The sequence below is a fragment of the Tamandua tetradactyla genome, chromosome 7, assembly GCF_023851605.1.
Source record: "Tamandua tetradactyla isolate mTamTet1 chromosome 7, mTamTet1.pri, whole genome shotgun sequence".
Taxonomy (NCBI): domain Eukaryota; kingdom Metazoa; phylum Chordata; class Mammalia; order Pilosa; family Myrmecophagidae; genus Tamandua; species Tamandua tetradactyla.
Window position 1 is genome coordinate 51,586,916 of NC_135333.1, and position 27,766 is coordinate 51,614,681.

The following is a 27,766-nucleotide window of genomic DNA, read 5'->3' on the forward strand; positions in this document are numbered from 1 at the left end:
CACCGGAAATCGAGCCTCGGTCTCTCACATTGGCAGGTGAGAACTCTGAGCCACTGTGGCCCGCCCCATTCCAGTCTTTTTTTAAAACAGCATTTGTTTTATTTTGTATTTCACAGCAGATTAATGACTTGTTTGGTAGTGAGAGTAAGGTTAGGCTTCAGATGGCACAGTTTTGGTGAAATCTTTAATTTACGACCTCTGAAGATCACATCTAAACAGGTTATTTTATGTGTATATAACTTATTAGCAAATCCCTCAGTGCAGAAATACCTCTGAAGTATTACTAGATTGTTTTCCTTTTGAGGCCATTAAACTTTTTGTTCTGCTTTGATTTTTGTTTTACTCCCACCATGGGATTTAGTGAGTTTGTAATAGTGAATAGAGAAAAACAAAGCTACTTAGGTAGGAGTTAGCTGGGCAACTCACTGCCTGAGTGATTTGCTTTCATACATAGTAAATGATTCAAATTTTATGCTTCAGTAAAATTGCCAGTCATTATAGGTCATGACCTTCAGGCGTTGCTACCAGGTTGAAGCTGATGAAATGTTCAATTTCCATATACCAAGATTGAGATGAGGGCCAAGGACAAATTATGGGTGGCCTTTATATTCAGAGGATAAGCAAGAAGGAAAGGAATAAATTCATACAGACTATTGAGAAGAAATAGTGAGAGGCAGGAAAAGAACAGAGGGAAGCTCTCAATTTTAGTGGTGAGTTTCAAGACTAAGGAAATATTTTATGTTGACAAATGTAGCTAAGATGCCAAATAAAAGGTCACCTTTATGAATTCTTTCCCAATTCCCCCAGCTAGAGTTAGTTTCCTGCTATTGTGTTCTCTTACAAATTGCTCCTACTTTTTCTTAAAGTGTTTCTCACAGTGTGTGGTGATTTTTTTATCCTCCCCCTGCCGAGCTCCTCAGGCGGCCTAGGGCAGGCTCCATGGCCATTAACTCCCTCCACTGCAGGTCCTCAGCACAAAGGCTGCCCCTTCATAAACTCTTCTCAATCAACACATAACTAATTACGTGTGGTTAATTTTAGAATTATTTAAAAGTTTTTGTCTTAAATCTAAGGCTAAGGAAAGTTTACTACTAACCTTGATGTAATCAACAAAATGCTGAAAATGAAAATAATTTATTTCTTGGACCTAAACACTTATTGGAGATGTAGCAATATTAAGGTCCTGCATTGATGGGTTTTCTCTAACTCAGATTGAAAATGATTTTACTTGTATTTTGGTATTTGTATGAATCATGAGTTAGAAATTTGTGAACGTTTCTGCTCTTACCATAATTTACTTATATATTTGTTCTAACATTATATTCAGATTGAACTGATACAATAATTTTAATTCAAGATTGGCTGGCATGGAGGCAGTAGCTCCTGCTCAAATTTGTTTTCCTGAGTTGAAATGCTTAGAGTTTTATTAGATTAAACAAAGGGGGGTGGGGTAAGAGATATTGGCACATTGTGATTAGTTAGTAAACATTCAAATTAAGGATTATAGGTTGGCCTATCAAGCCTCTGAACTAATTGGGATAGACATTATTTGGCTGTAAAGGAAGAGCATGGGAAGCATCTGGTTATGGTTGTAAATCATTTGGCTAGTACAGACAGCTATAATAATGGAAGGAAGTAACAAGTAAGAGAAATATTCTACTGCATGGTTATCAGTTGATACAAATAACCATAAGAAAAAGTAAGAAATGGAAATAAGCTAAATAAACTGGTGTGAGGGGCAAGGAAAGCACGTGATTACAGCAATGTTATAAAGCCCTCAGTTAACAAAATAACAGATACAATGACAAGTAAAAGAATAACTATAAAATAACTACAATTACAAGTAAAAACTGCCGTAATCAGCCGTTACAAAACTGTGACAGCTTTATCTGATTGGATACCTGAAAAAGTAGAGAATAATTTTGGAAGTCATAATTTCATATCTATGAAGATTTTTCTTTGTATTGAAGAGGATATTGATTTGCAGAACAACAACCGTAATCTGTTGCTTTGAGCACTGCTGGACCTGTTGGTTTGAACACACTGAAATCAGCTAATCAGCTTTCTTGTTACTATGCACAAGGTGATTTCTTGGTAGCTTAGAACACATGTTACTGGACATAGGCCGTAGATTCTTTTGTCTGATGTGCTCAATAACCAATTCCTGAGACACCGGGGTTTCAAAGAGAGAAAGAGTTTATTAGTAGGCATGTAGCATGAGAGCAAATGAACTATTGGCCCAAAATCTGTCTCCCCGGACTCCTGTAATTCTTATAGTTGTGTTAGAGAAAAAGATGGACAGGGTTTGGAATAATGAGCACAGTGGCCACAGATGATATAATTAGAGGTGGTCTAAGTATTGAGCATGCACAGATTGATTACATGCTTAGCCACAGAACATATGCAAGAAAATGGCGGAATAAGGTATAGGTGTCTTGTAGGTTAAAGTCTAAGCTACTGCACATGTCAGGCAGGCCCGTTTTGATTAGATCCAGTCTTGGTTAACAAGATTACTTTGAATTTGTGGTGGATTAATTCTGGGCAGCTGCTTTTAGTGATTACAAGACTCTAAAGTTGAAAAACTTGATAACTGGGTACAAATGGAGGTTTTTACAGTCACTGGGACAAAAGATAAAGGTTGTATAATCATCAGAGATAAAGGAAGCTGGATTACAATTTAGAGATTTCAGGTATTTACCTCTGCAAAAAGGAATATCTGTATAATTATTCAGTAATCAAAGTCATTCCTTAAATCCTGATTTCTCAGATACAGGCACATTTTAAACCTGTGTGGCAAGGTAAGTAAGAGGACAGACTTTTGGAGCCTTTGCGATGTGGATTTGAATTCAGGCTCTGACACTAATGTACCCTCAGACAAATTGTTGACCTTTAAGCTTCATTTTTCTCATCTATACAATGTATTTTATAATGGGGCTGTTTGAATATTAAATGAGACCATATATGTTCTTTGCAGAGTACCTGATAGATAATACAGGCTCAACAGATGTGAGTTACTGATAAACAAACTGTTCCTCCTGGGTTGCTTTCATTTTCTCTATAATTTTTCTGGCCTCTTGTCTACTCAGAGATAACTCCTTGGCCTCCTGTTGACTTGAGGACACCTCCTCAGTCTCTTGCCCTTATTAAAGACTGCTTAGAGGAGCTCTGTTGACAGATTTTCTTCATAAATCATTGCTCATTTGCTTGCCATTTTAATAATTCAGAGTCCATGTGGAGTGATTAAGAGCACTCTGGAGCCTTACTGCCTCCTTCTGAATGCTACTTCTGCAACTTAAAAGCTGAGTGATCTTTGCAAGCTAATTAATCTTAACTATTTTCTGTCTGTTACATAAACAATAATGACACCTTGTAGGTTTGATGTGATAATTAAATGAGATAATATACATAAATCATTTAGATTGTACAGAGTAAATTTTGGCTATTACTTTTGAGCCAGGCTCTTAGTTACTACTTAAGTCATCTAGTTTCCTGATATGACTCGTTTGTGTGTGTGTGTATTATATATATTATATATATAATATATATATAAAATATATATAAATAACCTTTGATATTATGTGAATTAACTTTTATTTTTACAAGTAACCCTAATACAACTTTATTTGCACAGTGACGTTAACAAGATTTAAAAAAATACATATCATATTAAACATGCATGCATATATGAGACCTTTATGTATAATATTTCTCTTAGGATATGAGCTGTGTTAAAAGCAACTGTATGTTTTGAGAATTATGTGGTACTGGGCTAGGACCAGCTTACTTTTTTTTTTTTAGGTTTGATTGAGTAACAGCTCCAGTGTGGTATGAGCAATTTAATTTATTATTTCCTATTCATTGTTATAATACTGTTGACTTTTATTGGCCTTATGGTCCAGTTTGAACCTAAGGATCATTTAGGGATCAAATAATATTTCCATATCTTATACTTTCGCTTATGTATAATACAGTTTTTTTCTATATGCTTCTCAGGCTGTATGCTTCAGTCCATAATCCTGCTTCTCAGTTGTTCTACATGTTACTCAGTTCTTATTTTTTGTATATCATTTTTTGCTCTGTTTGTTTTTTTGTTGTATCATTTTTTAGTTAAGGAGTAGAAAAGTTACCATTTGATTGACAGTAGAGTATGCTAAAATCTCCATCTTTGGAGTTGTTTACTGTCAGGATTGGGCACTCTCTGAATTCTCTTCTGTCCCCTTTACCTTATATCTGATCTATATAAATATGCTATAACTGTATAGTTTTTTAGTAGTCATTGGACTGAATTCAGCACTAACTTATTTAGAGATGAATATAAGTGTACATGCTCACAGCTCTGGATGAGCTGGGAAAGGAGTCATGAAAGTTAACTAAATGAAGTAGATTCAACAGAACTCTTTCCGTAACCACGGAAAGTAATTATGAAGACATTTGATTTAGTATTAATGAAGAGCATGAAATAGTTTGGTAAAGTTTGCTTCGGTATCCATTTGGTGATTATTGTGTCAGAAATTTTTTGGTGATTCTTGATCACTTCCTGTTATTATCCTAAAACACCCAGCTTAAAGCATAATAATTTGAAAACGAGGACTCAAGGAGGTATTTGTACATTAATGCTCATAGCAGCATTATTACTAATAGACAAAAGGGGATGAGTACAACCCAGGCATCCATCAGCAGGTGAATGGATACACAAAATGTGGTTTATGCATAAATGAAATATTATTCAACTATAAAAAGGTAACTTTCTGATAATGCTATGATATGGTGAACCTTCAAAACATTATGCTGAGTGAAATAAACCATACACAAAATTGTGTGATTCCATTTATATATGAACTGTTTAAAATAGGCAAATACTTAGAGACAGAAAGTAGATTAGAGACAGAAAGTAGATTGAGGGGTGCAGGCTGGAAATGGGGCATTATTGCTTAATGGATACCGAGTTTCTGTTCAGGGTGATTAAAAAGTTTTAATAATGGATGGTGGTGATAGTTGTACAGTATTGTGAATATATTTAATGCCATTGAATTGTACACCTAAGAATGAAATGGCAAATTTTATGCTATCATTTTGTTATCACAATAAAAGAAAATTAAAAATCATGATAGAGTAGGTACAATTACTAATCATTACAAAGAGTGTTTCATGTAAGTTGTTCTTGGGTTCTTCTATCACTGTTTCTCTCTACTTTACTTAAATAATTGACAATTTAATGTGATGAAATTGAAAGGCTACTGGAAGCCAGAAAGTACAACTGTTGAGAATTCACAGGAAACACAGGTAGAGATGTGCTTTTAAGGAATGAAATGTAGGGACCAGCTGTGGTGAGAAGAGAGAGAGAATAAAAATTATCTATTTATGCTTTAGCAAAATATCTTGGTGCTTAAAAATATGGCTTTGCAGTTGGATAGTCTGGCTGTAGCCCTGCTCTGCCAGCTACTTCCCATAGACCTGAGTTTCTTAACCTTTCCACACCTCAGTCTCTCCCATATGTAAAGAGAGCAATAAAACTAACATAGTAGGTTCTTATAAGGTTTAAGTGCGATTATGTGTGTAAAATAACCTACAGTATCTGGCACGTAGCAAACTAAGAAGCAGTTTATATTCACAAACAAGTTGTTACAAACAGTTCTTGTCCCATCCATTAAGACACTCAGACTGCTAGAAAGGCAGCTAAAGTATAATCTTGAATTTGTCAGCATCTGTAGATGGGTATAGTGAGTAAAATGATTCATATGTTTGTCTTGGTTCTAAGTATCTGTGGTTGGAGTTTTGTCATTCAATCCTGCCCCCAAACGTGGGAGTTCCACTCGTACTCAACAGCTGCTAATTATCTTTCTCATCAGTAGTAATGGCATTTAAGTATTATTTCATCCCTTCATATCCTTTTTCTTGGTGAATCATCTTACATGTAAGTATGAAAATTGCTAATCTGATTTTGGTGATTCTGGGGAGTCAGCAGTGATACTGTTTCTTTTCCTTGAGAAGACACAAAAGACTGACAGAGGTCAGAATGTGTCCTCTGTTGACTGGTTGGTTGGTAGACGTGGCATTCGATGTGAAGGGAACAGGGCGTATTAACCTGTTTGGGCTTAGATGGTTACTACCTTGGTCACTAGCCCAGCCCAACAAATCGTGGCTTTATTTTGGAGTCTGAAGAATTTAAATATCACTCTGAAATGGAATGAAAAACTAGAATAAAAATATGTAAGAGAAACCTAAGACTTTCAGCAAAGGTATACTTTTTTTTTGCAGTGAAGGTGTATCAGGAAAATAGCTTATAAATCTAATTTTAAAAATTGTATACTGCAGATGGTTTTTATGGTTTGTGAATATATCACAATAAAAGTGCATTAAAAATAATGACTGTATTAAGTATTAGTTGAGTTCACTTTTAGTAATTACTTTTTAGGAATTTTTTACTCTTAGAAAATATTTATTTAGCACCTACCATGTGCTGGGCATTGTGACAGATGGACAGTAGAGATACCAAGAAGAATGAGGCATTTTCTTTTGTTCCTGGAGCCTACGGCTTAATGGAACATTGAAATATGTTCAGTGAAATGTTACAGGTCCTAGAATGGAAGCATATGGCAGAGTAAAAGAAGCAGTGGCCAGTTCTACTTTCATGGCAGTGGGCAGTGGTAAGGCAGAGTATATAAAAGCAGCCTGCAGTGCTATGAGTAAATTTGAGAGAAAAAAATTATCCTCTCTATTATAATGAATCTTGTCAGCAATTATTTCTAGGGCATTACTAATTATTGTTGTTAAAATATTTTATTACTTACAGAAATATTAACTGTCCTTATGGTGTGATATTTAAAATATTGGACACGTGTCCTGTTTTTAAGGACCTTAAAAATAAATGCCAATTTATCAATTACAAAATGCTGGATCTTTTTATATGCAAAAGGAAGGGAAAGACATGGAGACTTGTGGGGATTATGTGAAAGGGAGGCTGAGGCTTCATTTGAGAAGATGGTTGGAAAGGAGCTCGTTTGAGCAGTAGCTTTACACATATGCTTACAAAAGGAGGCAGGTAGATAGAACTGACTTCCTCTGTCTGTGTAGAAGTTTGCAGAGGTCTTTTGGGTCACTGTGAGGGTGGGAGTAGGGAGAGTGACCAAGCCCGTAGAACTTAGTCGCATCTCTCCCCAACCCTACTCAATGCCTTGATTGGCAGTTGGGCTTTTCAGTAATAATTGGTTTGTAGGAATGTGTTAAACAAATTTAACAGAAAATTTAAAAACTATTTATTTAAAGCATAATATAATAGAAATGCCTATATAATTATATCAGTGATAAAATAGATATATTTTGAATGAAAAGTATAAATTATATTTATACTGATAATGAAAATAAAACTAAAATTATAGAGCATTTGGGTTTACTTATTTTGAACACTTTTTTTTCTATCAAGACAAATGTATATTAAACTAGAGGGATACAAAGATGTATTTGGATACTTAGGTGGCTTGTTCGAAGAGGAAATCTGGGCATTTCTGAGGATTTTCAGAGTTTATGGCGTTGGTTCTTTCATATATCTGACTTTTGGCATTTTCCTTCATCATAATTATTTGTTCTATTTTTACAGTTGCAGCTATGGTCAAGATTTTTCATCGTTGTTGTTCCCAAGTGAACATGAGAAAGAAGGCCAAATAATTTTTCTGAGATTATGATACTTAGCTGGGGAAGGAAGAGAGAGAGAGAAGATAAATGGGCTTTTGAGCTTGTAAATTTTTGTTCGGAATGGAATCAGTGAGTCATGAGAGTTGGGAATGGAACGGGGCTGGGAGTGCAAGGGAGTATGGGGAGTGGGTTATAGAGGATATCCCTTTGCTTTTGATTTAGGATATCTTAGGATGAGGTGCTATTTCAGAATAAGCGATTTGGGTTGGGGCACAAAGCTATATATAAATTTTAGATGTTTATATTTAGTTACATCTCGCAGAGAATGACCATCAAAATATTTTAGGTTATCTTGTTTCTAGTGCACCTTCCCTTACTTTATTTGATGGTTTGTTTTTAGTTATATTTTGGTGTTGATATCCTTATTCCTTCTCTGAGTACTCCTTGTGGCCTTGGATCTAGAACGTGGCAAAAAGTTGAAGTTTTTAGCTATGGTGCCTATGAAGATCTTTTTTTTTTTTTTATTAATTAATGGAAAAAAAGAAATTAACCCAACATTTAGAAATCATACCATTCTACATATGCAATCAGTAATTCTTAACATCATCACATAGATGCATGATCATCGTTTCTTAGTACATTTGCATCGGTTTAGAAGAACTAGCAACACAGCCGAAAAAGATATAGAATGTTAATATAGACAAAAAAATAAAAGTAATAATAGTAAAACAAAACAAAACAAAACAAAAACCTATAGCTCGGATGCAGCTTCATTCAGTGTTTTAACATGATTACTTTACAATTAGGTATTATTGTGCTGTCCATTTTTGAGTTTTTGTATCTAGTCCTGTTGCGCAGTCTGTATCCCTTCAGCTCCAATTACCCATTATCTTACCCTGTTTCTAACTCCTGCTGGACTCTGTTACCAATGACATATTCCAAGTTTATTCTCGAATGTCGATTCACATCATTGGGACCATACAGTATTTGTCTTTTAGTTTTTGGCTAGACTCACTCAGCATAATGTTCTCTAGGTCCATCCATGTTATTACATGCTTCATAAGTTTATCCTGTCTTAGAGCTGCATAATATTCCATCGTATGTATATACCACAGTTTGTTTAGCCACTCGTCTGTTGATGGACATTTTGGCTGTTTCCATCTCTTTGCAATTGTAAATAACGCTGCTATAAACATTGGTGTGCAAATGTCCGTTTGAGTTTTTGCCCTTAATTCCTTTGAGTAGATTCCCAGCAATGGTATTGCTGGGTCGTATGGCAATTCTATATTCAGCTTTTTGAGGAACCGCCAAACTGCCTTCCACAGTGGTTGCACCATTTGACATTCCCACCAACAGTGGATAAGTGTGCCTCTTTCACGGCATCCTCTCCAGCACTTGTCATTTTCTGTTTTGTTGATAATGGCCATTCTGGTGGGTGTGAGATGATATCTCATTGTGGTTTTGATTTGCATTTCTCTAATGGCCAGGGACATTGAGCATCTCTTCATGTGCCTTTTGGCCATTTGTATTTCCTCTTCTGAGAGGTGTCTGTTCAAGTCTTTTTCCCATTTTGTAATTGGGTTGCCTGTCTTTTTGTTGTTGAGTTGAACAATCTCTTTATAAATTCTGGATACTAGACCTTTATCTGATATGTCGTTTCCAAATATTGTCTCCCATTGTGTAGGCTGTCTTTCTACTTTCTTGATGAAGTTCTTTGATGCACAAAAGTGTTTAATTTTGAGGAGTCCCCATTTATTTATTTCCTTCTTCAGTGCTCTTGCTTTAGGTTTAAGGTCCATAAAACCGCCTCCAATTGTAAGATTCATAAGATATCTCCCTACATTTTCCTCTAACTGTTTTATGGTCTTAAACCTAATGTTTAGATCTTTGATCCATTTTGAGTTAACTTTTGTATAGGGTGTGAGATATGGGTCTTCTTTCATTCTTTTGCATATGGATATCCAGTTCTCTAGGCACCATTTATTGAAGAGACTGTTCTGTCCCAGGTGAGTTGGCTTGACTGCCTTATCAAAGATCAAATGTCCATAGATGAGAGGGTCTATATCTGAGCGCTCTATTCGATTCCATTGGTCGATGTATCTATCTTTATGCCAATACCATGCTGTTTTGACCACTGTGGCTTCATAATATGCCTTAAAGTCAGGCAGTGAAAGATCTCCAGCTTCGTTTTTTTTCCTCAAGATGTTTTTAGCAATTCGGGGCACCCTGCCCTTCCAGATAAATTTGCTTATTGGTTTTTCTGTTTCTGAAAAATAAGTTGTTGGGATTTTGATTGGTATTGCATTGAATCTGTAAGTCAATTTAGGTAGGATTGACATCTTAACTATATTTAGTCTTCCAGTCCATGAACACGGTATGCCCTTCCATCTATTTAGGTCTTCTGTGATTTCTTTTAACAGTTTTTTGTAGTTTTCTTTGTATAGGTTTTTTGTCTCTTTAGTTAAATTTATTCCTAGGTATTTCATTCTTTTAGTTGCCATTGTAAATGGGATTCGTTTCTTGATTTCCCCCTCAGCTTGTTCATTACTAGTGTAGAGAAATGCTACAGATTTTTGAATGTTGATCTTGTAACCTGCTACTTTGCTGTACTCATTTATTAGCTCTAGTAGTTTTGTTGTGGATTTTTCCGGGTTTTCAACGTATAGTATCATATCGTCTGCAAACAGTGATAGTTTTACTTCTTCCTTTCCAATTTTGATGCCTTGTATTTCTTTTTCTTGTCTAATTGCTCTGGCTAGAACCTCCAACACAATGTTGAATAATAGTGGTGATAGTGGACATCCTTGTCTTGTTCCTGATCTTAGGGGGAAGTTTTCAATTTTTCCCCATTGAGGATGATATTAGCTGTGGGTTTTTCATATATTCCCTCTATCATTTTAAGGAAGTTCCCTTGTATTCCTATCTTTTGAAGTGTTTTCAGCAGGAAAGGATGTTGAATCTTGTCAAATGCCTTCTCTGCATCAATTGAGATGATCATGTGATTTTTCTGCTTTGATTTGTTGTTATGGTGTATTACATTAATTGATTTTCTTATGTTGAACCATCCTTGCATACCTGGAATGAATCCTACGTGGTCATGATGTATAATTCTCTTAATGTGTTGTTGGATACGATTTGCTAGAATTTTATTGAGGATTTTTGCATCTATATTCATTAGAGAGATTGGCCTGTAGTTTTCTTTTCTTGTAATATCTTTGCCTGGTTTTGGTATGAGGGTGATGTTGGCTTCATAGAATGAATTAGGTAGTTTTCCCTCCACTACGATTTTTTTGAAGAGTTTGAGGAGAGTTGGTACTAATTCTTTCTGGAATGTTTGATAGAATTCAGATGTGAAGCCGTCTGGTCCTGGACTTTTCTTTTTAGGAAGCTTTTGAATGACTAATTCAGTTTCTTTACTTGTGATTGGTTTGTTGAGGTCATCTATTTCTTCTTGAGTCAAAGTTGGTTGTTCATGTCTTTCCAGGAACCCGTCCATTTCATCTAAATTGTTGTATTTATTAACGTAAAGGTGTTCATAGTATCCTGTTATTACCTCCTTTATTTCTGTGAGGTCAGTAGTTATGTCTCCTCTTCCATTTCTGATCTTATTTATTTGCATCCTCTCCTTCTTTTTGTCAGTCTTGCTAAGGGCCCATCAATCTTATTGATTTTCTCATAGAACCAACTTCTGGTCTTATTGATTTTCTCTATTGTTTTCATGTTTTCAATTTCATTTATTTCTGCTCTAATCTTTGTTATTTCTTTCCTTTTGCTTGCTTTGGGATTAGTTTGCTGTTCTTTCTCCAGTTCTTCCAAGTGGACAGTTAATTCCTGCATTTTTGCCTTTTCTTCTTTTCTGATATAGGCATTTAGGGCAATAAATTTCCCTCTTAGCACTGCCTTTGCTGCGTCCCATAAGTTTTGATATGTTGTGTTTTCATTTTCATTCGCCTCGAGGTATTTGCTAATTTCTCTTGCAATTTCTTCTTTGACCCACTCGTTGTTTAGGAGTGTGTTGTTGAGCCTCCATGTATTTGTGAATTTTCTGGCACTCTGCCTATTATTGATTCCAACTTCATTCCTTTATGATCCGAGAAAGTGTTGTGTGTGATTTCAATCTTTTTAAATTTGTTAAGACTTGCTTTGTGACCCAGCATATGGTCTATCTTTGAGAATGATCCATGAGCACTTGAGAAAAAGGTGTATCCTGCTGTTGTGGGATGTAATGTCCTATAAATGTCTGTTAAGTCTAGCTCATTTATAGTAATATTCAGATTCTCTATTTCTTTATTGATCCTCTGTCTAGATGTTCTGTCCATTGATGAGAGTGGTGAATTGAAGTCTCCAACTATTATGGTATGTGAGTCTATTTCCCTTTTCAGTGTTTGCAGTGTATTCCTCACGTATTTTGGGGCATTCTGGTTCGGTGCGTAAATATATATGATTGTTATGTCTTCTTGTGTAATTTTTCCTTTCATTAGTATATAGTGTCCTTCTTTGTCTCTTTTAGCTGTTTTACATTTGATGTCTAATTTGTTGGATATTAGTATAGCCACTCCTGCTCTTTTCTGGTTGTTATTTGCATGAAATATCTTTTCCCAACCTTTCACTTTCAACCTGTGTTTATCTTTGGGTCTAAGATGTGTTTCCTGTAGACAGCATATAGAAGGATCCTGTTTTTTAATCCATTCTGCCAGTCTATGTCTTTTGATTGGGGAATTCAGTCCATTAACATTTAGTGTTATTACTGTTTGGATAATATTTTCCTCTAACATTTTGCCTTTTGTATTATATATATCATATCTGATTTTCCTTCTTTCTACACTCTTCTCCATACCCCTCTCTTCTGTCTTTTTGTATCTGACTCTAGTGCTCCCTTTAGTATTTCTTGCAGAGCTGGTCTGTTGTTCACAAATTCTCTGAGTGACTTTTTGTCTGAGAATGTTTTAATTTCTCCCTCATTTTTGAAGGACAATTTTGCTGGATATAGGAGTCTTGGTTGGCAGTTTTTCTCTTTTGGTAATTTAAATATATCATCCCACTGTCTTCGAGCTTCCATGGTTTCTGCTGAGAAATCTACACATAGTCTTATTGGGTTTCCCTTGTATGTGATGGATTGTTTTTCTCTTGCTGCTTTCAAGATCCTCTCTTTCTCTTTGACCTCTGACATTCTACCTAGTAAGTGTCTTGGAGAACGCCTATTTGGGTCTATTCTCTTTGGGGTGCGCTGCACTTCTTGGATCTGTAATTTTAGATCTTTCATAAGAGTTGGGAAATTTTCATTGATAATTTCTTCCATTAGTTTTTCTCCTCCTTTTCCCTTCTCTTCTCCTTCTGGGACACCCACAACACGTATATTTGTGCGGTTCATATTGTCCTTGAGTTCCCTGATACCCTGTTCAAATTTTTCCATTCTTTTCCCTATAGTTTCTGTTTCTTTTTGGAATTCAGATGTTCCATCCTCCAAATCACTAATTCTATCTTCTGTCTCTTTAAATCTATCATTGTAGGTATCCATTGTTTTTTCCATCTTTTCTACTTTTTCCTTCACTTCCATAAGTTCTGTGATTTGTTTTTTCAGTTTTTCTGTTTCTTCTTTTTGTTCAGCCCATGTCTTCTTCATGTCCTCCCTCAATTTATCGATTTCATTTTTGAAGAGGTTTTCCATTTCTGTTCGTATATTCAGCATTAGTTGTCTCAACTCCTGTATCTCATTTGAACTATTGGTTTGTTCGTTTGACTGGGCCATATTCTCAATCTTCTGAGCGTGGACCGTTATCTTCTGCTGGCGTCTGGGCATTTAGTCAGATTTCCCTGGGTGTCAGACCCAACAAGGTTGTAAGATTTTTCTGTGAAATCTCTGGGTTCTGTTTTTCTTATCCTGCCCAGTAGGTGGCGCTCGTGGTACACGTTTGTCTCACGTGTTTGGAAGGGATCCCCCCGGTCACCGTTCTCCGCGGCCTGGGGATTTCCGATCCAATTCTCTCAGTTGGTCCAGGGGGCCACGCATGGTGGGGGCGTCAGCCGCCGCGGCTTGAGGGGACCCTGTGGCTCCTTTATTAATTCCCCTTTGGTGTTTGGTTGGACCCAGTCCCTGCCGCTGTCGGAAATTCCGTCCTCTCCCTGGAGGGGTGTTGGTCACCGGCCTCAGAGGCCCGGGAAACTCGCCACCGGACCAGGAAGCCACCCACGGGGTGGGGCGTCGGTCGCCGTCTGCTGCGGCCTGGGGAATTCGCCACCAGACGAGGAAGCCGCCCGCGGGGGAGGGGCGCCGGTTGCCGGCCACCGCGGCTTGGGTAGCCCTCAGATCTGAGACTTGTAACTGGTCCAGGAAGCTGCCCGCAAAAGAGCGGCGCTGGCTGCCGCGGCTTGGGAAACTTGCCTCTCCGAGACTCTCAGCCGGCCCAGGAAGGAGGGAGGGAGGTGCTCCGGCCGCCAGCTGCTGCTCCTCGGGGAATCGCGAGCCGCTCGGGGATCTCACCGCAGCAGAGTCTTGCAGTCAGTCTAGCCAGCCCAGACTGGGGTACGCTGTGTGTCCATTCCCTTCCGTGGCCCGGCAGCTGTTCTGCACTGTGTCTGTTCACCTAGTAGTTGCTCTGGAGGAGGAACTAAGACGCACATACCTTACTAAGCCGCCATCTTGGCCCCTCCTCCTGAAGATCTTTTTTAAAAAATATTTTTGTTGACAAATTTTCACACATGCAGTCCATATATTATGTACAATCAGTGGTTCACAGTATCATCACATATTTGTGTATTTATCACCATGATCATTTTTAGAACATTTGCATTGCTCCAGGAAAAGAAATAAAAAGAAAAAAGAAAAAACCTCATACATACCATACTCCTTAACCGTCCCTCTCATTGACCACAAGTATTTCAGTCTACCCAGTAAAATTTACTTTACCCTTCCCCCTGTTATTTATTCATTTTTATCCATTTTTTTTACTCATCTAGCCATACCCTGAATAAAACGGGCATCAGACATAAAGTTTTCACAATCACACAATCACATTGTAAAAGCCATATTGTTATTCAGTCATCTTCAAGAATCAAGGCTACCGGAATACAGCACAACAGTTTCAGGTACTTCCCTCCAGCCCCTCCAGTGCACCATAAACTAAAAAGGGATACCTGTATAATGCATAAGAATAACCTTCAGAATAACCTCTCAACTCTGTTTGTAATCTCTCAGCCACTGAAACTTTATTTTGTCTCATTTCTCTCTTTCCCTTTTGTCAAAAAGCCTCTCTCAAACCCATGATTCCGGGTCCCAGCTCATCCTGGGAGTTCTGTTCCAGGTTGCCAGGTATATTTTCACCCCTGGAAGTCATATCTCATGTAGGGAAGGGGGAAGGCAGTGAGTTTGCCTGCCGAGTTGGCTTAGAGAGAGAAGCCAATCTAAGCAACAAAAGAAGTTCTCTGGGGGTGACTCTTAGGCCTAATTAAAAGTAGGCTGAGCCTGTCCTTTCAGGAATGTTTCATAGGGGCGAACCCCAAGATCAAGGGGTTGGCCTGTTGATTTGGTTGTTTCCACTGCTTACAGGATTATCAGGAATTCTCCACGTGAGAAAGTTGAATATTTCCTCCTTCCTCCCCAGTTCCCCAAGGGTAGTTTGAAATACTTCTTTATTCACTGCTCATATTACTCTGGGATATGTCAGAGCATCTGGTGTCAACTTGGCCAAATGATTATGCCCAGTTGTCTGGTCAGGGAAGTATGTCCTGACCATTGCTTCAAGGATATTTCGTGCTGGCTGATTAAATCATCAGTCAGCTGATTGCATCTGTGGCTGATTACATCCTCAGTCAACTAAGGAATACCTCCCACACTGAGATAATCCAATTAGTTGAAGGCTTTTAGGGACGAAGAGAAACTTTCACTGCTTCTTCAGCCAGTGAGCCTCTCCTGTGGAGTTCATCCAGACTTTATCAGAGCTGCCAGCTTCATATCCTGCCCTATGGATTTTGGACTTTTCCATTCCAAATGATTACATGAGACACTGTTATAAATCTCATGTTTATAGATCTCTCCTTTTTGTTTTGTTCTCTAGAGAATCCTTGCTAACACAGCATCATACTAACCTGGACAAACCAACAAGATCTCACTCCCTATTCAAGATTACATGTATATATGTGTTCGCCTAAACTGACCATGCAAGTTAAATTAGGTAATGTGCTACCCAAAATATACATTTTGCACCAAATAAACATCTCTCCCTTTGATTTCACACAGAAATTGAAGTTTTAAAATATGGATAATATCATCCTTTACCCTGTATTCTATTCTACTTTAGTCCTATCCAGATCAGCTTCCCTAGTTGAGGAATGGTCCCTTTTCCAACTTTTTAAACAGTTCCTATGTGGGGTAGTGCTTACTTTCATAGCTTCAGAGCTCTAACTCTGAGTCTCATGCGTCACATAAATAACTGAAGTTTCTGCGAATGACCAGGTTATTCAGTATCTCAGAATTTAAAAATAACAGTTACAACTCCTGAATATATGTGACTGCTGTAAAAGCTTACAGTCTAGGACCCTTTACAATAGGCCCCAACCTGATAACCCATGCTCCTGACTTCAGTTCACCAAGTTTTTATATTATATTTACTCCATGTGAGTGACGCAGATAGTATTTGTCTTTCTTCGTCTTTTTGTTTTTGACATTTCATTAAACATATAGCCCTTAAGTTCATTCACATGTAGGCCTCAGAACTTCATTCCTTTTTTTCAGTTGATCAGTAGTTCATTGTATGGAATTGTAAGGAAGGGTTCCCCTTTCCTTCCCTCAGTGGTTGTACCCTTAAGCTAACTCCATCAATTGTGAATCATTGTGGAATACTGCCACCATGAACAGCAGTGTGCAAATGTCCATTCTTGTCCCCATACCCAGTTCCTTCAGGTGTATACGGAGCCACAGGGTTTCAGGATCTTATGGTAACCCCACCCCTAGCCTCCTGTGCAATCACCACACTGCACCCCTCAGTTTTTTCTCCACATTTTCTCTAGCACCTGTTTTTCTCTGTCATTTTTGAGCAGTTTTATTCATACACCATACAGTCAAACTTAAGTAAATAGATATGTCTTCACCACCATAAGCTGTATGAAGATATATCCTTTTCTTCTACAAAGAATCCATCCCACTCACCTAGGCACCCTGCCTGTTGATATTTGATGTTGCTTTAATACCTTTGTTACATTCAGTGGAAATGTATTACACTGTTACTGTTGACTATAGACCCTAGCTATCTATTAAGATCTTTAATTTATAATGATCTTTATTCCTGATAAATCTTGGTCCATGAGACACTGAGGATGTGATCACAAATAACTGAAACCATTACTTAGAGGTACCATTAGAGCCTCTTTTTGTTGAAAAATAAGATGGAATTAAGGAGCTTGAGTTATAGACCTGAATAACTTACTCAAATTATTTCAGAGAAAACGAGTGTTTCCTATATGAATACATTGAATTGGAAATGAGAGCCATCAGGAACTGAAGTGTGAAGCAGCTTTAGGGATGGGCCCTTCTTTCTGTCTCTTTTTCTTGGCACCGTCTCACTGATGGTGACTTACTTCTCTCTGCATATCTCCTCTCTCTATCAGCTGCTTTCTATTTGCTTACTGGTGGTCATTATTGCCTGTTAAGCTCTTTACTTCATAACGTTTCATCTTTAACTCCCATTACAAATTGATTCACTCTCAGTCTATCCTAGTTTAAATTTCAGGAGAGTACAGGCTGAAGAATACATTTTGTCATGTTAATACATTAGGATACTTTACAGCTGTTAAAAAGATTGAAATAGATCCACTGCTGTGCTGGAGCCAGCCTGAACTCAGCGTTCAATGCCTTCATGTAGCTGGAATTGGCCCCTATGGAGAGTATTCACAGCCTAGAAATTGAAGGTGCTACAAATCAGGGCCCCACCTCTACCCTCTCCCACCCCCCAGAACTGGTTACTGAGCCTTTACTGCCCACTCTGGGTGGATCCGTGGGTGCTGGCATGCACCATCCAAGGTGTACTTTTAAGTGGAAATTAGTTAGGTATAGAATTATTTATAGAATGATTCTAGTTTTTGAAAGGCAAAGTAATATGTGTGTGTGTGTGTGTGTGTGTGTGTGTGTGTGTGTGTGTGTGTGTGCATGCATACGTGTGGCTTCCTGTAGAATGTGGGGAATATTTTTTATAGGTAACATTGGTAGAACAGAGGGCTTAGGTTTGGAGTATCGGCCAGATGTGTATAGATCTGAGTTCATTTTTTAACTCTGTCTATAGTTGATTCTGAACATTAAAAATCAGTATAACTCTTAGATGATATTGTGATGAGATATGTAGAAAAGGAAATATAATCTTCACATTGAAAGTGTCAAGGCCAAATGAATTCACTTTTCTCATTTACAGTTCACAGTCCTGCTTCTTTGTCATATTTGGGCAATGACTTTTTTGTTCTGTATTTTGCACAGGTTTCTAATACATCTCCCCTCCCCTGGCTTTTAGTGTCTTTTGTACATAAACTTTTCTGTAGTATTAATAAGATTCATTTGTCATTTATTTGCTTTTCTGTAGTGTATTCTCAAGTTATTTTTAAAAGAAACATTCTATAGGCAGTACACTTTGAATCCTTGAATATTAGTTTCCAATTGCTAAAACAAATGACCATAAACTTCTTGGATTAAAGCAAGACAAACTTACTGTGCTGGTTTGAAAGGATCTATATACTCTAGAAAAGCCATGTTTTAATCCTAATCCCATTTTGTAAAGACAGCCATTTCTTCTAATCCCATAGAAGATTAGCCGTTTCTTCTAATTCAGTATTGTATGTTTCAAACTGTAATCAGATCATCTCCCTGGAGATATGATTTAATCAAGAGTGGCTGCTAAACTGGATTAGCTGGAGGTGTGTCTCCACCCATTTGCATGGGTCTTGATTAGTTTCTGAAGTCCTATAAAAGAGGAAATATTTTGGAGAATGAGAGAGATTCGGAGAGAGCAGAGAATGCTGCAGCATTATGAAGCAGAGAGTCCATGAGCCAGTGACCTTTGGAGATGAAGAAGGAAAACACCTCCCAGGAGCTTCATAAAACTGGAAGCCAGGAGAGAAACCTAGCAGATGATGCTGTGTTCACCATGTGCTCTTCCAGCTGAGAGAGAAGCCCTGACCGTATTTGCCATGTGCCTTCTCACTTTAGAGAGAGACCCTGAACTTTATCGACCTTCTTGAACCAAGGTATCTTTCCCTGGATGCCTTTGATTGGACATTTCGATAGACTTGTTTTAATTGATACATTTTCTCAGCCTTAAAACTGTAAACTAGCAACTTATTAAATTCCCCTTTTTAAAAGCTGTTCCATTTCTGGTATATTGCATTCCAGTAGCTAGCAAACTAGAACACTTACTCTCTTACAATTCTGAAGGCCAGAAGTTAAGTCAGTTTCACTGGGTGTTGATCAGAGTGTTGACAGTGTTGGCTCCTTCTGTAAGCTCAAGGAGAGAATCTGTTTCCTTGTTTCTGGAGCTGCCTTCATTCCTTGGCTCATAATACCTCCCTCCTGTCTACTACTTTCTCCTTTGACCTTCTTGCTTCCCTTTATATAATGAACCCCTTGGTCCTACCCAGGTAACCCAGGATAATCTCCCCATCTCAAGATCCTTAATGTAATAACATCTGGAAAGACCTTTTTGCCATGGCAGGTTCACAGGTTCTGGGGATTAGGATATGGACATATTTTTGGGGGGATGGGGCATGTGTGTGTGTGTATGGGGGGGGAAGGGGCGGCATTATTCAGCCCACCACACCTTGTATTATCTATAAATGTTTTTTTCTAATTTTTTTCCTCATGCATATTTGTTAGTGTGACTTGGTATAGAAATCTAAGTTCATTAGAATTTTTTCTTAAATCTGTGAACATAGTACTTCATTATCTTCTAATTGAAGATAATGTCAGCTGGTTTGTTCTTATTCCTTGGTATATGGCCTGGCTTTTCCCTCTGTCTTAAATTTCTGAGATTTTTTGCTGGTGTTAGATGTTAAAACTGTCTTAAGCTGAGCACAGATTTAATTTGTTGGTGTCCACTTTAGTGTAAACAGCATTCATCAGCATGTGTCCCACATTTCTCTTATGCAAAGTGGTCTCCAAATTGATCCCTACCCATTTAAAAGAAAGAAAGAAAAGCAATGAAGGGAAGAAAAAAATAATAAATAGAATCCAATAGAAAATTTCTGAATGTTATCTTACAATAGTTGCATATATTGTGTTATGGAACATTTGTTTTAGTTTTATGTGTGTCAGAATTCAGAGCCATACTTTAGCATGTGTTTGCTTACAGTGTCACAAACATTAAAAATGTAAAATAAAAATTTTCACATTAAAATTATAATTGAACATTATGTTGAAATATGACATATGTTTAGTCATGTTTTCACTTAATGCTTTAAATAAAATCTTTCCTTGTTGCTCCATGACAAACCTTATTAAGAATGTGAATGTTCATGTTTGTATGTTGTTATGTTTGAAAACAATTTTTAAATTAAAAAAAGAAAGAAAGAAAAAAAATACTAAGAATGTGCCTAATTTTGAAGCACGAGATTAAGTTATACTATGGAGCTGCCGTTTAAAGGCCCTGCTTGTTGTGAGATGGAATGCTGGGTGTAGGCTGGTGTGGGTCATACTTGGGATCTAGCCAGAAAGCCGCGTTTTACCCTCAACAAATATCATCTTTGTTTGAATATCTAAAGTCTGTGTAACAACAGTAGGTTCTTTTATCTCCTTAGAAAAAGACAGAATACATCTCAAATTTTTTCTTTCTTGTACTTCTTTCACAAATAGTTTAAAGTAGATCTTCCTTCTCTTTTTCTTTGTTTCAGTTATGTGAGGTACGTGTAACACTTGGCATGTTCATTGTTTTGGTTTTCTGGATATTAAAACAAATGCTGTACAGTGAGTTGGTTTAAACAGTGGGACTCTGTTGGCTCAGGGTTTTGATACTGGAAGTCCAAAATCAAGGTATAAGCAAGGCTATGCCTTCTCTCCAAAGACTACTATGTATAGTGTTCTGGGGCTGGCTCTGGACGTCCTTCGTCCTTGGCTTTCCCATGAGATGGCAAGGCACATGGTGGTGTCTTCCTTTCTCTTTTCTGGTTCCACTGACTTTCAGCTTCTGGTTTCTCCCATGGCTTTTCCCATGTCCAGTTTCCTTTGCTTATAAGGACTTCAGTCATAGTAGGTTAATACGCTCATTCAGTTTGGGTACACCCTAACTAATACCATCATCAAAGGTCGTATTTACAAATGGGTTCACGGGTACACCCTAACTAATACTATCGTCAAAGGTCGTATTTACAAATGGGTTCACACTCGTAAGATGGGGGTTGGGACATGAGTGTGTATTTTGTGTGGGACATGATTCAATTCCCAACACTCATGAACTATAAAATAACAAAGAGATTTTAGAATAGATAGGTTTAGTCTATGAGGACTGAAGATGTTGTTAATTCCCAAGGCCAGATTAATTTTCACATAAGGGGCAAAGTATTTATAAAATTAAAATATTTTATTTACATATATTGAACATTCATCTGTCATAATATACACTAGGGAAAATGGTCTACCATCAATTTTGTTTTATTGACTTGAATTTAAAATTAGATTTTGTATGAATTGTTCATCACAACTTGATATTAACTTAGTAACTGTAATATACTGCTTTAAAAGGACTTACTGCTTTACACAAATATAGTAGATTCTTATAAGTTCTTGGGGATGTAAATTGAATTATAGGTTCTTAAAATGTTATAGTTGTCAATTTTTAAAATGCTTCTTAAAGTTCTACAGTTGCCATTTTCTCCCATGGATTTGTGTCCAGAGATGTTTTTCTGTATTCTTGTGTATTGATACAAGTATGTTCTGATCCTTACTGTTTGAAAATAATGCCTCTGTTTTTTTGTTTTTGTTGTTGTTTTTTCATGGGCAGGCACCAGGAATCGAACCTGGGTCTCTGGCATGGCAGGCGAGAACTTTGACTGCTGAGCCACCATGGCCCCCCAATGTGCCTCTTGTTTAGAAACTCTTATTATATCAGATGTAAAGTCAAATAAAAAAATTTGACCTGGAAATGTAATTGTTTTGTTTTATTTTGTTTTTAAACTAAGATACTGGAAAAGTAAGAGGGCTGAGAGTTGATCCATAAACTAGTTGATCCATACATTTCTGCGCATGATTTGATATTTAATGGTAAACACTTTTCTCTTAGCTACAAATAAGAGCTATATTGAGTTACTCTTTAATTACCATAATACTTTGACAACAAGGGTATTAAATTTTAAACACAATTTTTCCAAACAAATTTTTATTAATTATGGATTTATCATGCAAGGAGATGTAGTGTGAATTGATGGGATACTGTCATGATTAGATTGTTTTTTCATATTGATACATGATGTTCGTACCAACTAATAGAGCTATTACTGTTCAGTAGGTCCCTGGAATTTTGTATATGCTCATGTATACAGACAGCTGTTGATATTGGTTAATGTGATCAGTGGGTATTTTAGGGCAGACTCTTTGTTCTGCTAATGGAATTTTTAAATAAGCAATTGGAACGAAATCAAAGCAGATATTCTAGCATAATTATTAATAAGCTTCTCAACTACATATTAGACTGTATGAAACTTGATTTAACCATAGTGAGTTGCGTAAGGATACTGGTTCTTACTTTATAGGTGGTTGCCTCACAGTGCAAATTATTAAATAATTCTCTAAACTCAGAGTTGTGAAAGATTGACATTTCCCATTTAGTCTCTTCAAAGAGGTAGGTTGGGATATAGTTTATCAAATTAGTTTGACTTTAAATCCACTCTTTTTGGGGGGATATATTTCATTAGTATTATAAAATTTTCTGCCTTTGAGGAAATATAAGAATAAGAGATAATTCTAAGAGAATTTAAAATTTGGAACTCTCATTTATTTCATTGAGTCAGTTCTGATCGTGTTAAAAGTGCATCATATTTTACTTGATAAAATTAGGATACAATTCCATTTAGCTTCTTAAGACCATTATATTCTTAGGTTTTATCTTTCCTGCAATCTCTAGAATGAGGATGATCTGTATAAAGTTTGCCACCATGAAGTTTTTCTGGGATACTTTCCACCATCAGTTCCCAATTCCATCTGATTTTTGGTTCTTGCCTTTACACTTTTAAACTTTTTTGTTGTTGTCTCTTAAGTTGGAAATATAGTTAAGACTTCTGTAGGACCAGTAGCAGGAGTAAAGCACTGGTATAAAATACATTTGAAGAAAGTACTCATCCATCATATTTGACTGTACAAATTCATACTTAGTAACTTTCTCTGATAAGCTTTCTCTAGTCTAAATCTTGCCAACTTTCAAAGTTTTTTCTTTGTCTCTGGCTCTCCCCTTGTTCTTGTTGATTTCTGCCTTTTTTAAAGCACCCCTATATGTAATTTTAGTGAGGTATTGGGAGGAAAGGATGTGAGTTTAACTAGAAGTCCTTTTTCATATTCTTAGAAAGTATGTATAAAGTAGTTAACATTATGGGCTATGGAATCAAGACTGCCTGGATTTGAATCCTAGCTCTGCTATTTACTAGCTTTGTAATCTTGGATAGGTTGTGTAAAATCTTGCTTAAAATCTCTAAACCTTATTTCCCCCCCATCTGTGTAATAGTATTAGTAACAATACCTACCCTGAGAGTGTTGTGAGAATTAATGTGATAATGCTTGAAAGATGCTTAGCATGGTCTCTCCTGCCTGGCATATTTAAAATGTTGTTATAATCTGCCAGACACTCAGGAAGAACATAGATAAAGTTGCTACTGCTGTTGTTAACTCTTATGAATTTCTCGCTTATGATCTTTGCCCAGTTTTCTGGACCATAATTGCTTGTCTTTTTCTTTTTGCCAGAAGTGCCTTTTATAGGCTGTCATTGGTCTTTTACTTCTATTTATGGTGCTTGGGATATGTATTCGTATCCATACTATTTCATGTTATGATCACTACTTTTGTTGTCAGATGTATTTTTTAAAGATACTGGTGATAATAAGAATGGGAAGGGGGGAAAGGGGACATCCAGATACCAGTTAGGAGATGAGTATAGTAGTCGAGGTATTAGATAAAGGGCATGTGAAAGGCTAAATTTAAGACATGGTTGTTTTCACTGTGTAAAATACTTTAAGTCCTGAAATATATCTTGCACTAGTTTGTTTTGTGGACAGATTATCTTAATTTTTAAAAGCCTTCTTTTGAATGCTCTTCACATCTTTAATCCAAACAGGTTTCATCTGAAAATTTGTATTGCAGTTTCCATTTCAGTTTCTATTTCATTATTCATTTCTATGAAATTAGACCCAGAACTGATTCTTGAAGGATAAAATTTATCATATGCTCTAAGTTAATACTGTGTTAATTATTTGACTTTCTTTTGAATGTTTTTTGTAATATTAAGATTATAACTGCTATTATTCAAGGTTGTAGTTGCAGAGACTTCTCTTAAGTTTTTAATTTGATTTTGCTAGTTTGTTATTTTAGGCAATATTGATTTATTGTTTTATATTTGTTTCGTCATAGTTTTATATTTAATTAATTTTATAAGTGTTGACAACAGTTCATTTAAATTTGATCTCTCCACAGATTCAGACCAAGATGTAGCAGTCAAACTTGCCCAGGAACGAGCTGAAATAGTTGCTAAATATGACAGAGTAAGTATCCATATTTATTCTTTTGAGTTGCTTTGTTGGAAAAAGCATAAATAGAAAGGATTTGCTTTTCAGAGCACTTAAATTACAGAAGCAGTTTGTTTACTTCACATCAACATTGAAGTCATCTTTTTTCTCTGACTTCATCTTCCAGTTCTCTCTCCCTCTTCAGCTCTGCTCCAGCCACCTGGTCTCTTGCTGTTCCTCCAACACACCAGGCTGGCTTCTTGGCTAAGGCCCTTTGCACTGGCTGTTTTTTCTGCCCAAACCACTTACCCTGGATATACTCATGACTCAGTGCCTCACCCTTTTCCAGTCTTACCCATATGCTATTTTCTTAGCCACACCGTTCAGAATCTCCTGTCACTACTTCATTTTTTTGCTGTAGCACTTATTAGCATATAGAACAGTATCTAATTTATTTATTTGGTTTATTCTACTCTCTTTCCAAGAATGTAGACTATCTGAGAACAGAAATTCCCTTGTTTGGTTTACTGTTGTATCCTAAATGCCTAGAACAGTTCCTCACTCATACTAGGTACTCAATATTATATTTCAGTAAGTGAGTATATGAATTAAATAGACATTTTATTCACAACTTATATGTACACTTATAAATTTAACATGAATCTGAAAATTTGAATTTACACATTTATGTGAAATTTCCCTTAGTGTTTTATCCTTATGTTAGTTTGGGATCTGGTTTTTGATGCTTTAGAAAATCACAGTTATTAACAATTTGCATATTTCCTAGTATCAGTAATTTAGAAATGCCTTATTTATTTATACTATTTCCAAGTAATTTTATGTGTTATTTTTTATTATTTGTGAGAATAGCATGAACACGAAATTGTGGAGCACTGTCTGAACTGTGTACCCTGTTCCAGGGAGGCATACAGGCAGTGCTCAACTTGACAGTTAATGTTCCCAGAGTTCGTTTCTAAGTTTGTCATTTGGAACATGGGACAGTTTCCCATTATTGTGATTAAGTTTTAGTGTAATGAAACCTAATTAACTTATTTTACTGCCTAACTTATTTAAAACCAATATAACTATCATTTGTATGCATGCATTTTTTTTTCATGCAGTTAACCTTTAGTGATCAGACTAAGCATTGTGCTAGGTGTTGGAGAAGAGTTACAGTAATCCTTGTCCACAGCATAATCACAGGAGAACACATGAGCAATTGTGAAATATACTCAGATGTATATGTCCACAAAATCGTTGCTACTGGAGAGATTAGTATAGATTGTTTGGGGTTCCTACCCAAATCATTGTCAGTTAAAAACCTCAAGCTAAGTGAGGTTCCTAGAGTGGGATGAGGGCAGAACATCTGCAGACACCCAGCAGTTTTTTTCATGAGAAAGCTTCCAAAAGAACAGGTGGGGCTGTATGGGGAGTCAAATCTGGGAATTAGGGAGTTAGTGTCACTGACAAGTGCATGGAAAGGTCCGTTAGCTAAGGACTGAAGAGTGTCCACTGGATTTGATAACTTTGAGATTATTTTTGACCCTGGCAAAGATAGTTTAAAATTGATATGGCTCAGAAGTAAAGACATAGAAAGACAAGGTGTTTTGCCTGTTTTTCTGAGAATTTTGGATGAAAAGACAAGATTGAATTTTTTCTAAGACAGAATCACTCTAATATTTGAAGTTTGGCAGTTCATCCTTCAGTAGCTTTATTTGCATACAAACTTTAAAACTTAATTATTTGTAGGTGAGTTCTTTAAATATTTCTGAGATTGCATTTGCTTAAAATGTATTTTATTTTTTTAATAGCTTTCCTTTTTTAGCCTTTGATTATTCCCTCTTTCCCAGACTGCTTCTCACAGGAACCCTGGTCTGACTGAGACTTAGCTTCATGTCAGCTGTTGCTCACATACAGTACCTTCCATAGTTCATAACTTGGAAAACAATGATTATGTTGCCAAAAATAGTTAAAGAAGAAAAGTTAAGTAAAGTTGATAATGCTTCCTTTCCAGCTCTTAATTGCTAGTAATAGGGAACACAGCTCCTGTGTTTTAGTCTTTTTATTTTAAAAGATTATTCAGTTTTATAAATTCCCAGTAATACTTTTTTTGGTCCACTCTTTTAGGGACGAGAAGGTGCAGAGATTGAGCCTTGGGAAGATGCTGATTACCTTGTTTACAAAGTCACAGATAGATTTGGCTTTTTACAGTAAGTTGCATAGATTGGAACCTCTCTTTTTTTATTATTTTGCTTTCCTGTTGTGTACATTTTCTTTATTTTTAATATAATTGCTGTAAATAAGCTTCCAGGAATGGTAATGCAACTTGCTTTTTTGCTATTAAATTTCTGGCAATTTTATACTCTCTGATTGAAATGGAGCTATAGTTCACAATACAAAAAATATTCTTTGTATTTTGATAAGATTATTAAGTGCAATAAATGGGTTGTATTAATAATTTAGCAGAATTATATGCAAATGAATAACAGTTTGTACTTAAAAATAATTATGAAACATTTTATTTTAGATACGTGTATTTTTAAAGTAATTAGCAATTAGAACTTGAGTATGTTGCAGCCTAAAAATGAGCAATCAAAAGAAATGCCATTGATCTTCCTTGTAGTTGTAAATGTATTCATGTTATTGCTTCTCAAAATTAATTCCATTTACCCTAAGTGTTTTATATAAAGAGTTCATAGAGGCCTCACCATATAAAATGGTTAAAGTGATTTTGAGTCTTAAAAACATCCTGCAAATGATGTGAATCAGTGAGTTCTGGTCCTGGCATTGTTTACTCAGATTTCCATAGGCTGGACACTTCTGTTCATATCTCTACTTTGTATGATTCTACATACTTTAGTGAGTAACTGAATTCTCATTGAAATGTTTTTTTTTCCTCAGTTTTATTTTAAGTAGGAAAAAGCAAGGAATTTTTATTTATATAAAATGTTAAATTTTGAGGGGAAAACATTTTCTTGTATCATTCATAGCAGTAACTTAAAAGTTCTTAGTCCTTTTTCCTTCTGTTCTGGGTTTTTTTTTTTGTTTGCTTAGAAGCTATTTTGTTGTTTCACATTTTTCTGAGGGTAAAAAAAGCATGCAGTTCTGGGAGATTTATGTTCTTCTATAGTTTTGCTGGTTTCTAGTAAGTTAACCATTTCATGCCTCATTTGTACAGCAGGAATCAGTAACTGCTTTTTTTTGTAGCCTGCTTTGAAGACTGCTGAGTTCATATCTAACTATAGTTTTAGGAGTTCCATTACTTGCAATGATATGTGAAGCCTTGACAATAATTAAGAAATATAATATAGAACTAAATTGATTTTATAACAGATTTCTCAATAAATATTAAAGTTGTTGCCAAACCAGTCTGGCTTGATGTTGACACAGCAATGTCTTTGTTTAGTACTTGGAAATAGGGAGTTATCCCTGGTCTTTGCTTATGATAAAGTTATAT

At 36.4% G+C, this 27,766-nt stretch overlaps 1 protein-coding gene across 4 annotated transcripts in view; it reads left to right on the top strand.

The window, feature by feature from the left end:
• Positions 1 to 27,766, top strand: part of USP6NL (USP6 N-terminal like) — a 261,997-nt gene that overhangs the window by 136,081 nt on the left and 98,150 nt on the right. For 3 of the 4 annotated variants that reach the window (XM_077169438.1, XM_077169439.1, XM_077169442.1), the window contains 2 exons: positions 24,278 to 24,345; positions 26,437 to 26,519. In XM_077169438.1, the coding sequence (XP_077025553.1) occupies positions 24,278 to 24,345; positions 26,437 to 26,519 (151 nt within the window). Of the gene's footprint in view, positions 1 to 20,468; positions 21,156 to 24,277; positions 24,346 to 26,436; positions 26,520 to 27,766 lie in introns of those variants that run through there. The other variant, XM_077169443.1, reaches the window with a different exon arrangement.